This window comes from Apodemus sylvaticus, chromosome 1 (assembly GCF_947179515.1).
Source record: "Apodemus sylvaticus chromosome 1, mApoSyl1.1, whole genome shotgun sequence".
NCBI lineage: Eukaryota > Metazoa > Chordata > Mammalia > Rodentia > Muridae > Apodemus > Apodemus sylvaticus.
The window spans coordinates 103,080,097-103,093,711 of record NC_067472.1 but is presented as its reverse complement, the minus strand read 5'-3'; the positions used below and the strand labels follow the sequence as shown (position 1 = coordinate 103,093,711).

At 41.3% G+C, this 13,615-nt stretch overlaps 1 protein-coding gene across 1 annotated transcript; it reads left to right on the top strand.

Annotated features, from left to right (window-relative positions):
- Positions 1 to 11,134: 11,134 nt before the first annotated feature.
- LOC127681194 (olfactory receptor 51D1) lies at positions 11,135 to 12,103 on the top strand. The gene has a single exon (XM_052177211.1). The coding sequence runs from the start codon at positions 11,135 to 11,137 to the stop codon at positions 12,101 to 12,103; it is 969 nt and encodes a 322-aa protein (XP_052033171.1).
- The last annotated feature ends 1,512 nt before the right edge of the window (positions 12,104 to 13,615 follow it).

The window sequence follows — 13,615 nt, the reverse complement described above, 5'->3', positions numbered from 1 at the left end:
AGAAGAGTCCTGATCATAAGCTGCTGCTAAAAAAACTTTTTAAAGCAGTGCGTATCCTTTCCTCTCATCCAACCACAGAGACACAGAAGACAAACAACAGGCTGTTGAACCAGTGACCTGGATTTTTCTTTGTACTCCTAAGGCCCCTTTTCTGATACTTGGACTTAAGCAAGAGGAGACACTCAGTGACAAAGCAGAAGTAACCAAAAAGTCCTGGATGAACCCAAGTTCTGATGATATGTTTATTGTTGGGACCCATGCTCTTTGAATCCCATGCCAATGTCAGAGCTCAGCACATAGTTGACATTCTTCAGTGTGAGGCCCAGAAAATTACTGAAAATAACCAGGACTAGCACAGAAGGGGAGAAAGAGAGACTGAGATTTGAGCTGAGCCCCTGCTTCTTAGTAGAGACAAATGACTACTTATTTCACAGTGAACAGATGAAGTCAAAGAAAACATTTTTAAAAAATATTAATTGAGCATGAGTGCAAAGAGACCTGAATTGCAAGTCTGGGTCATACATGCTCCACCCATGTTCAAGGAAATTTAAATACGTTAAAGGGTACATTTTCTTTCACGTGTAATTGAATGTGTTTGTAACTGACTGACTATCAAAGGCTCTGATAATAGGGTACTGTAGAGTTGCTGGGGGTAGAGGCCTGTGTTTATGAGGAGAACTTTGGAAAAACTTTATAAGTTTTGAAGACAAGATCAAGTAACCTCATCGACTGATGAACTTATACAGAATAAAAATGAGCAAAGAGATTCCTACATTATTTACATTTACAGAGTGTCTCTCCAGGATGGGTCTGTTCATGGATCTGAAAAGAAGCAGAATGTACAAATACTTTTCTATAAAACTTGCACTTATTTATACAATATTTTAGGTATGGTTCTCTAGAAGAACAGAAAGAAAAATATGTACACATACACTGCTTAATTAGTGTTTCCATTGCTGTAAAGAGATTCTATGACCAAGGCAACCTATATAAAGGAAAACATTCAATTAGGGCTGGCTTATTGGTTCTGAGGTTGAGTCCATTATTATCATGGTGGGAAGCATGGCAGTGTGCAGGAAGACAAGGTGCTTCCCACTGTAGGACTGAGAGTTACACATCTTGTTCTAAAGGCAAACAGGAGAAGACTGACTTCCAGGGAGCTAGGAGAAGGGTCTCAAAGCCCATCCCTACAGTGACACACTTCTTCCAACAAAGCCATATCTACTAATAGTGCCACTCCCTGGGCCAAGAATATTCAAATCAATACACACACACACACACACACACACACACAGAGAGAGAGAGAGAGAGAGAGAGAGAGAGAGAGAGAGAGAGTAAGAGAGAGAGTGTGTGTGAGAGAGATTTAGATGGATTTATATGATAGGTTCTGGGTATTAAAAACAACCATTAGTATCTTTTAGAACAATGATTCTTTTTTTTTTTTAAAATATTTTTATTTTCTATATTCTTTGTTTACATTCCAAATGATTTCCCCTTTCCCGGATCCACCCTCCCCATATGTCTCATAAACCTTCTTCTCTCCATCCATTCTCCAATTACCGCCTTCCTTTTTTTCCCTGTCCTTATATTTCCCTCCAATGCTAGATCAATCCTTTCCAGGATCAGGACCTTCTCCATACTTCTTCATGGGAGTCATTTGTTATGCGATTTGTGCCTTGGGTATTCAGGGCTTTTGGGCTAATTAATATCTACTTATCAGAGATTGCATTCCATGTGTATTCTTTTGTGACTGGGTTACCTCACTTAGGATGATATTTTCCAGATCAAACCATTTGCCTAAAAATTTTGTGAATTTATTGTTTCTAATTGCTGAGTAGTATTCCATTGTGTAAATATACCACATTTTCTGTATCCATTCCTCCTTTGAGGGGCATCTGGGTTCTTTCCAGCTTCTGGCTATTATAAATAAGGCTGCTATGAACATAATGGAGCATGTGTCTTTATTGTATACCGGGAATCCTTTGGGTATATGCCCAGGAGAGGTATAGCAGGGTCCTCCAGAAGTGTCATGTCCAGTTTTCTGAGGAACCGCCAGACTGATTTCCAAAGTGGTTGTACCATCTTACAGCCCCACCATTAGTGGAGGACTGTTCCTCTTTCTCCACATCCTTGCCAACACCTGCTGTCTCCTGAGTTTTTGACCTTACCCATTCTGACTGGTGTAAGGTGAAATCTCGGGGTTGTTTTGGTTTGCATTTCCCTAATGACTAATGATGTTGAACACTTCTTAAGGTGCCTCTCAGCCATCCGAATTTCTTCAGGTGAAAATACTTTGTTTAGATCTGTACCCCATTTTTTAATAGGGTTATTTGGTCCCCTGGGATCTAACTTCTTGAGTTCTTTGTATATATTGGATATTAGCCCTCTATCAGATGTGGGGTTGGTGAATATCCTTTCCCAATTTGATGGTTGCCTTTTTGTCCTTTTAACAATGTCCTTTGCCTTACAGAAACTTTGCAATTTTATGAGGTCCCATTTGTCAATTCTTTTTTTTTTTTTTAATTTTTGTTGTGGTATTTTTTTTATTGTTATATTTTTTTTATTCGATATAATTTATTTACATTTCAAATGATTTCCCCTTTTCTAGCCCCCCCCACTCCCCGAAAGTCCCGTAAGCCCCCTTCTCTTCCCCTGTCCTCCCTCCCACCCCTTCCCATTTCCCCGTTCTGGTTTTGTCGAATACTGTTTCACTGAGTCTTTCCAGAACAAGGGGCCACTCCTCCTTTCTTCTTGTATCTCATTTGATGTGTGGATTATGTTTTGGGTATTCCAGTTTTCTAGGTTAATAACCACTTATTAGTGAGTGCATACCATGATTCACCTTTTGAGTCTGGGTTACCTCACTTAGTATGATGTTCTCTAGCTCCATCCATTTGCCTAAGAATTTCATGAATTCATTGTTTCTAATGGCTGAATAGTACTCCATTGTGTAGATATACCACATTTTGTTGAGGTCTGTCTTGTGACCAATTATATGGTCGATTTTGGAGAAGGTACCATGAGGTCCTGAGAAAAAGGTATATTCTTTTGTCTTAGGATAGAATGTTCTATATATATATCTGTTAAATCTAATTGGTCCAAAGCTTCAATTAGTTTCATTGTGTCCCTGTTTAGTTTCTGTTTTCCTGATCGGTCCATTGAGTCAAGTGCAGTGTTGAAGTCACCCACAATTATTGTGTTAGGTGCAATGTGTGCTTTTAGTTTTAATAAAGTTTCTTTTACGAAAGAGGGTGCCCTTGCATTTGGGGCATAGATGTTCAGAATTGACAGTTCTTCTTTTTGTATTTTTCCTTTGACCAGAAAGAAGTGTCCCTCAGGGTCCCTTTTGATGACTTTGGGTTGAAAGTCAGTTTTATCTGATATTAAAATGGCTACTCCAGCTTGTTTCCTGAGACCATTTGCTTGTAAAATTGTCTTCCAGCCTTTTACTCTAAGGTAGTGTTTGTCTTTGACCCTGAGGTGTGTTTCCTGTAAGCAGCAAAATGTAGGGTCCTGTTTACGTATCCAGTTAGTTAGTCTGTGTCTTTTTATTGGGGCATTAAGTCCATTGATGTTAAGAGATATTAAGGAATAGTGATTGTTACTTCCTATCATTTTTGACGTTATTTTTTAAATTTGAATGCTTATCTTCTTTTGGGTTTGATGAAAGGTTACTATCTTGCTTTTTCCAGGGTGAAGTTTCCCTCCTTGTATTGGTGTTGTCCTCCTATTATCCTTTTTAGGGCCGGGTTTGTGGATAGATATTGGGTAAACTTGGTTTTGTCATGAAATATCTTAGTTTCTCCATCTATGGTGATTGAGAGTTTTGCTGGATATAGTAGTTTTGGTTGGCATTTGTGTTCTCTTAGAGTCTGCATGAGATCTGCCCAGGACCTTCTAGCCTTCATAGTCTCAGGTGAAAAGTCTGCTTTGATTCTGATAGGTCTTCCTTTATATGTTACTTGGCCTTTTTCTCTTACTGCCTTTAGTATTCTTTCTTTGTTTAGAACATTTGGTGTTTTGATTATTATGTGACGGGAAGTATTTCTGTTCTGGTCCAGTCTGTTTGGAGTTCTGTAGGCTTCTTGTATATTCATGGGCATCTCTCTCTTTAGGTTAGGGAAGTTTTCTTCCATAATTTTATTGAAGGTATTTGCTGGCCCTTTAAGTTGTAAATCTTCACTCTCATCTATGCCTATAATCCTTAGGTTTGGTCTTCTCATTGTGTCCTGGATTTCCTGGATATTTTGGGTTACAAGCTTTTTGCATTTTGCATTTTCTTTAACTGTTGAGTCCATGATTTCTATGGAATCTTCAGCATCTGAGATTCTTTCTTCTATTTCTTGTATTCTGTTGTTGATATTTGCATCTCTGTCCCCCGATTTCTTCCCAAGGCTTTCTATCTCCAAAGTTGTCTCCCTTTGAGTTTTCTTAGTTGTTTCTACTTCTGATTTTAGATCCTGGATGGTTTTGCTTAGCTCCTTCACTTGCATGTTTGTGTTTTCCAGGAATTCTTTAAGAGATCTTTGTGTTTCCCTTTTCATGACCTCAGCCTGTTGACCAAAGTTCTCCTATATTTCTTTAAGAGATTTTTGTGTTTCGTCTTTCATGACCTCAGCCTGTTGACCAAAGTTCTCCTGTATTTCTTTAAGTGTTTTTTGCATTTCCTCCTTGTTGGCTTTTGTATTCTCCTGGATTTCTTTCAATGATTTTTGTGTTTCCCTTGCAAGGGCTTCTAAGTTTTGATCCATTTTCTCCTGAATTTCTTTAAGTATGTCCTTCATGTGTTCCTGTACCAGCATCATGACCAGTGATTTTAAATCCAAATATTGTTTTACTGGTGTGATGGGGTATCCAGGACATGTTGGTAGAGGAGAATTGGGTTCAGATGTTGCCATATTGCCTTGATTTCTGTTAGTGACGTTCCTGCGTTTGCCTTTTGCCATCTAGTTCTCACTGGTGTTAGTTTGTCTTGTCAGTGCTGGACTCACCAGTGTAAGCTGCCCCTTCCCAGTTGGCCTCTGGTGCACAGCTTACCTCCTGCACTGCTTGTAGACAGTGTGCTGCTGCCCAGGCTGTTCCGATCCCAAAGCAGGCACCCGAAGGCTCCCCTGGGGCCTGCTGGATTCACTGGAGCACACTGACTTCTCCCAGCTGGCTTCCCGGAAGCCCAGCTAGCCACTTGCAGGACTTGGAGATGTGGTGCTGCCGCCCAGGCTGATCTGGATCCAGAAGCGGAGGGAGTAGGGCTGAGGGCTTCCGCCTGAGGCCTTGCCCCAGATTGTGTCTGTGGACCAGATGGAGCCTGTGTGCACCCCCAGGGAGTGCTGATGGTGTATGCTGCTGTGATCTCCCCTGTGTTCTGCTCACTCCGCTGGGCAGCCGATCCGCCAACCGGGCTGTCGCACACAAGGTTAGCCTGGCCACCCAGTCCCTGAGTCCAGGCAAAAGCCTGGGAGGCCAAGGTCCGAGCAAAGTTCCCCTAGGGCTATGACTGTTAATTGGGTCTGCCAGGTGACTAGGATGGCGGGCGTGCGCGCCCGCACTCCCTGAAAGCGCTGGGAGAGTCTGCTGTGCTAACAATCCCCTGGGCGGGTTGACTCACAGATGGCCCACCAAGCCGCCCAGTCCTTGGGGTCAGTCCTGTGCCTTTTGGGGCCTAGACCTTCGCTTTGTTAGCCTCAGGCTATGCCTGTTACAGGTCTGCCCGCCAGAGCTCTCTGTCGTCCTGCAGGCAAAATGGCGGCGGCGTGCGCGTAGGCCTGGGCAAAAAACCCCCTGGCTGGGTTGGCACCCCGATGGCCCCCCGACCAGCCCAGGGCCTGGGTTCAGGCCAACGCCCGTCGGGCTCAGACCACTGTGGTGTTGGCCTCGGATTATGTTTGTGTACCTCAGTCTGTCCGATCCCCGGAGTCCGAAACCAAGATGGATGTACCTCTCCTGACTGGTGGGAGGCCGAGTTCTCAGAACAATGATTCTTAATCTGTGGACTATAACCCATTTGACAAACCTCTATCTCCAAAATTATTTACATCATGATTCACAACAGTATCAAAATTACAGTTGTGAAGTAGCTTTAAAAATCATTTTATGTTTGGGGTCATCACAGTACAAGGAACTGTCTTAAAGGGTTTTAGCATTACGAAGGTTGAGAACCACTGCTTTAGAGACAAGGAACTAAGTGGCTACTCTGTCCACAGAGTTGAATGTCTCAGCACTGAAGACACAGGACACCGGACTTTCCTCCCTCCCCTGCCTCACTCCCCACTCTGATCCTTTATATTGATATCATGTTGGAAGGCTGAAGAACCTTGAGTATAATATTGGTGGAGCATGGCAAAGGTAATGACAGATAGAAGAGAAGGTGAGCAGGCACACACTGGGTTTGCCTTGACCTTTTCTACCTATGGGCTGCCTGTTAGAAGGTGCCTAGTCTGAGGATGGGCGTTCAGCTAATCTCTGGAGACATTCTCACAAACACAATCAAGAGTATATCTTTTATGTCATTCTAGATCCCATTAAGTTGGTAATCAAGACCAACTATCACATGTTTTCCCCTTTGATATCCAACCACTTCTTATGTTACACTTAATTTCCAAATAAAGGTAATAAAGTGGTTGGCATGTAGCATAACTGGGAGGTGCTTGCCTGGTAGGTATGAAGCCCTGGGTTTGAGTCCCAGCCCCACATACATTGGACATGGTGGTACACAAATGTAGTTCTTAAAGTTGGGATGTTCAGTAAGCGGATCAGAAGTGCAAGGCTATCCTGAGCTACATAGCTACTGACCCTGTCTTATATCAAACAAACTGGGTACTGAGATCCTGTCTTAAAACAAACAAAAAGACAATGGTGTCATAATTTTACCTAACATGATATAACTATCCCCATACAACCTATACACATCACTTATTCTCCAAGACTAAATAGTGGAGTTCCTTTTGGAATATTTGCAGTTTAAATGCACTGATATAGATTAAAAACTTAACTACTGATATCAACACAATGCTATTTGTATAATAAAAGGAGAGGAAGGAAAACATGGATGTTACACACATACACACACACACACACACACACACACACAGACATATATCATATGTTTACATGTGCAAACATATCCTTAACAAAATGGGACAAAATCACTCATGACATTTACACTCCTCATTTCTGTAACTGGTCATATGGCCACAGCTGGTGTTATCTGGCTATGGCCTGGGTTTTGTTTTTTTGTGTTTTTTTGTGAATGTGAGTGTAGATACACATGTGCCATTACATACATGTGGTAGAAAGAAGATACAACCTTGGAACACAACCTCTGTCTCATCTTCTACCTTCTTTGAGACAGGGTCTCTTGTCATCTGTTGCTCTGTGTGCCAGGCTAGCTGGCCCATAAGTTTTCAGGGACTCTGCTGTCTCTGCCAGCTTCCTTTCTGTAGGAGCTCTGGGGCTGCAGATGCCCACAAGCACATTCAAGCCTTTGTGGATTCTGGGATCTGAGGTTCAAGTCCTTACGCTTGTATGCAGTTCTCTTTCCTCCCATCCGTTTTTAAGCATTGCACCAACTCCTGCTGTTTTGGAATGGTCAACCCTTTGTGTCCTTTCTGCAAGTCTAAACATTTCCTTCAGGTATGCTTTAGGTGTTACTTAAATACAGATGGCTTTCTTGTCATGGCCTCTCATTTCTGTGAGTATCTGAATTTAATCTGCAAATGCTCAAAGCTGTGACAGGAATTAAGAATAATGATAGAGTGTAAAGGTTAACCTGAGGTGTTTGAGGGGATTTTACATCTAACAGGCAGTACCATGTCTCAAACGTAGGAGAAAAACCTGGTCTGTTTAGGTGATTGAAGCTATGGTGGGGTAGTAAAATCCTTCAGGCTAGTGCGCAGAGGGAGAAGACAGGAGGAATACATGGGCCACAGTTTTGTCTGTTTGTTTTTTGTTTTTTCGAGACAGGGTTTCTCTGTGTAGCCCTGGTTGTCCTGGAACTCACTCTGTAGACCAGGCTGGCCTCGAACTCAGAAATCTGCCTGACTCTGCCTCCCAGAGTGCTGGGATTACAGGCGTGAGCCACCAGGGCCCGGCTTGGCAACAGTTTTGAAGAAACTCAGCCACATGAGAAATGAGGACGGGCAGTCTCTTTACCAGTTCTATCCTGATAACGTTTGTTTAATGTGTATTTCAAAGCATTAAACAGGTATCTCTGGGCTCCTGGGAGCTACTAATTTTTAGAGGGTTGTCCAGTTCACTACTGTTCACATGTAGGCTTTTAAAGAATCGACCACACCCACTTTCACATTTCTTCTCTGCTTGGAACGCGTTCAAGATTCCACCAGCCAATCCTAACAGCTCTCAAAGCAACCCAGGACCTTGTACTTTTAGTCTTTACACTTTTCCATTTCAATGTATTTTTTTTCCTCTTAAAGTTGCAACACCATCTCAATGGGTGTGTCCTCTTGCTTAGTTCGTAGTAACAAAGGATCAATAACACTAACTGGAGGATAGTTAGTGCGTTTTTATTTTTCACTACATGCTGACGTAGGCTAAATCTGTTTCATTCAAACCTTCACTCTATGCTGTGCAAGAGCCATGACTGACCACACTAGGAAGAAAGAGTACAGAAAAAGAGCTGAACGGAAGTAACCCAGAATAAACTTTTTGGTTCTAGGCTGCAAATCTTCCATATGGCCACAAGAGGGCGGCATCCAAAGTGGGACCTAGCTCCTTGAACATTGGTACTTTTGGAACAAAGTATTTTGAGGTTTGTGTTTTCTGGTGCCAGCCTATCCCTCTAGTCCAGTATTTACTCTTTTCCATCCTGGTCATTTATTTTCTCTCTTTCATAGCAAGAACTCCTCACTACCACTGCCCTCAAAAGGTCTCAGAAGAATTGTGTAGGAATTAAGGCTCAGCTCTCCTTAGGGGTTTGAGTGGACCCTGGGTCCCAGATCACTCTCCTCTGCTGGCGCTCCCAAAGGTCACCAGACAATCTATATTTAGGTAGCAGAGCTGATGATGGACATGCTCTGGCTCAGACATAAGGGAGACAGCACAGGGAGGTTTGTCTTGGCTTTGGCAAATCCACAGAGACTGTCTTGGGCATGGCGGGTGCATTTGGATGGCCTGATTGCTTGGAGAAGTCTGTCATCAAGCAGTTCTTCCAAGTTACAGTAGCCTGGAGCAGAGGCTACGACCAGTGACTGCACAGGGAGGAATTTCTTCAACTCTCTCTGAGGCCAGTTACAATTATTATCTACCTCTGTGAGAGGACTCTCCAACTCCAGCCTCCTGCCATTAAGAAACAAGGCAAGGGAAATGAGTTTACCAAAAATAATGTGAAATGTAAAGTGTGTGTGTGTGTGTGTGTGTGTGTGTGTGTGTGTGTGAGAGAGAGAGAGAGAGAGAGAGAGAGAGAGAGAGAGAGAGAGAACATCAGGACAGGCTTCCACAGTTCTCCCTAATGGAAAAGAGTGATCACTTATAGGGGTAAAGGGATCACTTTTCAAAACAGCGTTCTGTGTGCCTCACCTGAAAATTCTGGCTCTGTGGGGAGTGGAGCAGGTACTGGTGGATGGTGTTTGCAACTCTCTCAGATAATTAAAAAAAATCACCTTGTCTATTTGGGAATTTCATCATGGGCACAGTATGTTTTGATCATATTCATCCTCCTCCTTCCCTTCAACTTCTTCAAGACCCCTCCTTCCCAACTTCATATTAGATTATTTTATTAGGGGAGATTGAGAAATGCTACACAGACTTAAACAAAACAGCCTTCTTGAAAACAGGCTCTATAATGAGCTCCCTGCCATACATCAGAATATGATAGGTCAGAGGCAATCAGATACCAAACCTCTGGTTTTGGACCTATACCTGTCCCATACCCAGATTGTACCAGAAGTGACACTGTCAAAACCTGATGGGGTGTAGCTCAGAGTCATGGCCAGGCCAACAATACTAGCTCTAAAAAAAAAAAAAAAGGTTGTTCTGAGTGTTTGGGGAGGAGGCATTCACTTATCCAGATTAATAGAATGGTATCGCAATTTTCTTATGTAGTGCTGGGACTTTAGAGGGTCAGGATGAAGTTTTGGATGACCAGAGATATATGCATAAAAACAATGGCTTTGGATCTGGTTAATTTTGGTGTGTGATTTTTTTTTATTTGTGCATTTTTATAATGAAGTTTATAAAATTAAAAATAGGAAGAATGAGAACAGAAAGGGGAGAGGGCTCAGGGCACTCTTTTTTATTTTATTTTTTTAATTTTTTATTTATTGAAAAGGGAAGTAAAGGGAAATAAAAACACTTTATGATAAAATTAAAGATTTACATGGAAAATATTTCAGATAAACACATTAAAATTGACAATTTTCATGGAAAATTAAAGAGTAAAGTGGTAGACATGTAAAACTTTGCTAAATTAATTGAAATATAGGACAGAAACATTTTATAATAGAATTGAAGATTTACACGGAAAATATCTCTGATAAAATTGTAGAAAAATGTAGAAAAACATGTTAGAAATGTTTTCAATGTAATCTTTGATTTTATCACAAATGTTTCTAATTTCACCTTCAATTAATTAGAGTTTTTATAGATACCATTTTATATGTAAAATTTTCCATGAAACAGTCAATTTTAACATGTTTATCTACTTATTTCTTGAATTTTACCAGAAATATTTTACACGTAAATCTTTAATGTTATTTGAAAATGTTTATAATTCCACCTTCAATCAACTTAGAATTATCTTTATGCCTATCACTTTATCTGTCTAATTTCTATGATAATCTTTAATTTTAGCATGTTTTTTCTATATATTTCTTCAATTTTATCAGAAATATTTTCCATGTACATCTTCAAGCTTATCAGAAAATGTTTATAATTCCACTTTCAATCAACTTAGGAATACTTTTATACCTACCTTTATTATTTCTATATAAAATTTTCCATGATAATCTTCAATTATTACACATTTTTCTACAATTTTATCAGGATACTCTTTTTTATATAGTAAAGTTTTTATTTTTACTGTGACTACTCCAATGTTTTTTTTCTTATTAGTTCTTCTTTTTCTCTGAGCCATAACTGGGTACTGTTCTTTCTTTTTTCTTTCACAGTCTCTGGATCTGGCATGCCACAGCCCTTGGTCCGTCTCATCGCTACTCCAAATGGAAGTTTGGCTCATCCAGCCCATTTTCTACTGGTAGGCATCCCTGGCCTGGGACCCAGTATCCACTTTTGGCTGGCTTTGCCCTTATGCTTTATGTATGCAGTGGCCACACTGGGCAACCTGGCCATCATCTTCATCATTCGCGTGGAGAGGCGCCTGCATGAGCCCATGTACCTCTTCCTCGCCATGCTGTCTACCATCGACTTGGTGCTCTCCTCTGTTACCATGCCGAAAATGGCCAGCTTGTTCCTAACTGGCATTCAGGAGATCGAGTTCAACATTTGCTTGACCCAAATGTTCCTTATTCACGCCCTCTCGGCCATGGAGTCTGCTGTCCTGCTGGCCATGGCTTTCGACCGCTTTGTGGCCATCTGCTACCCGTTACGCCATGCTTCTGTGCTCACTGGGCCTGCCGTGGCCAAGATTGGCCTAGCTTCCCTAGCCAGGGGATTTGTATTCTTCTTTCCACTGCCCTTCCTTTTGAAGCGTCTGTCATACTGCCAAACACATACTGTCACACACTCCTTCTGTCTTCATCAAGACATTATGAAGCTGTCCTGCACTGATACCAAAGTCAATGTCGTTTATGGGCTCTTCATCATCCTCTCAGTCATGGGTGTGGACTCCCTCTTCATTGGCTTTTCCTATATTCTCATCCTCAGGGCTGTGTTGGGGCTGTCAACTCGAGGGGCAGCACTCAAGGCTTTCAACACCTGCATCTCCCACCTCTGCGCTGTCCTGGTCTTCTATGTACCCCTCATTGGGCTGTCTGTGGTGCATAGGCTGGGTGGTCCCACATCTTTGGTCCATGTGGTTATGGCTAATATCTATCTCCTGCTACCACCTGTAGTTAATCCCATTGTGTATGGAGCAAAGACCAAGGAGATCCGCTCAAGGATTATCCGTATGTTCTCACAAGATGACAGGTGAGGACACACAGCTTGTTGTGCTCAATCATACCAAAGACAGAATAGGGTTTGCAGAATGATTTCATGACCACATCATGCAACCCACTGGACTGTCTGCCTCTAAATATGTACAGAAAGACTTGTTTCTGACAATATGTCAATACAGAACTTTTCATCAGTCCAGACAGACAATCATGGAGAACAACTCTCCTATGGTATCAGGTAGAATAACTGGGTCATCTTTCTTTCTCCCAACTAGAAAATATACTTAGTCTTGACATGAGAAGGCTGTAAATGCTACATCTTGTGATTCTTTACTTTTGATGTATAATTTTTATGGTGTATTCTTGTGTACCTGCCAGTGAATCTGTGTTGATTAAATAACCTACTACTCAAACCTCAAAGTAGTGACATAGTTGTATCTGGGAGTCAATGAAGGAATTCGGAGGGGATGTAATTGGAGTGGAGCAGTTGATTCGAAATATTGAATTGTATACATTTGCATGCATTATGTGGAATCTGTCAATGTCTATCTCTGGTTTTATGGAGACTATTACTCCTGTAAAGATGTTTTCTATTTTAGTTTTGAATATGTGTGGGCGTGTTTACATAGAAAAGATGGAAAGAATGGAAAAAAGAGAGGGAAATATGAATATGTGCTAACTATGTCCTGGTGAATGTATTATTTATGTCTGATGTGTGTATGTTACATGAATGATGTCATTGATTGTACCTTTACTTAGTTTTTGAGATATATGTAAGCTGATGTATTGAAATACATCTGCATAAGACTGCTGATTTCTGCATCTTATGGTGGGGGTATGTATACGAATGCCTGTTGCTCGTCTTTTGCTTATACCTGTAGAATGTGATATACCCATCTGTAGAATTGGGATGTTTTGTCATTCTGCATATGTATTGTCTGATTTTTAGCATATGCCATTACTATGTTTATACTGCATAGTATTTTATGAATATGATTGTTTATATGTGCATATGGGTGAATATGAATCTGTGCTTTGATGTGATAATTCATTTTGGGGAATATTCCTGGCACATTTGTTTCAGACACATTGCCCTTTTGGATTGTGTATGGATTATGTGACTCAAGACTCAGACTTGGTATTTCTGGACTGGCAAATGATTTCGGTGTAGATCTGTGGGTGGATGTAGAAGATTGATGAAATCTGGTTGCAAGAATAGTTTCCAATATTGAAACACAAATCTCTAAGGAACCTGGACACTTGGTCAAGGCTTTGGCTATGACTCTGAGAACATAAATAATCGTCATGAGTTTTCGTTCTTTCCCTAAGCCAGACCATATCTTATTTTTTTATCCTACCCACAACCTCCTCCCATCTTCCTGCATCTTCATCTGGGCATTACCTTCCTGCACTTCCTGTCTGTGTCTTCCTTCCTCAGGAGCAGCTCAGAGTTTCCTCACTTCTCTCCCTTTCATTTCTTGATGGTTTGCCAAGCATGTTTAAAAGTCCTTGATTGGAGATCTGTCAATATCACTGAGGAAGCCAGGAGC

Coding starts and splice junctions, on each gene's coding strand:
- LOC127681194 (XM_052177211.1), top strand. CDS start 11,135: ATGCCACAGCCCTTGGTCCGTCTCATCGCTACTCCAAATGGAAGTTTG.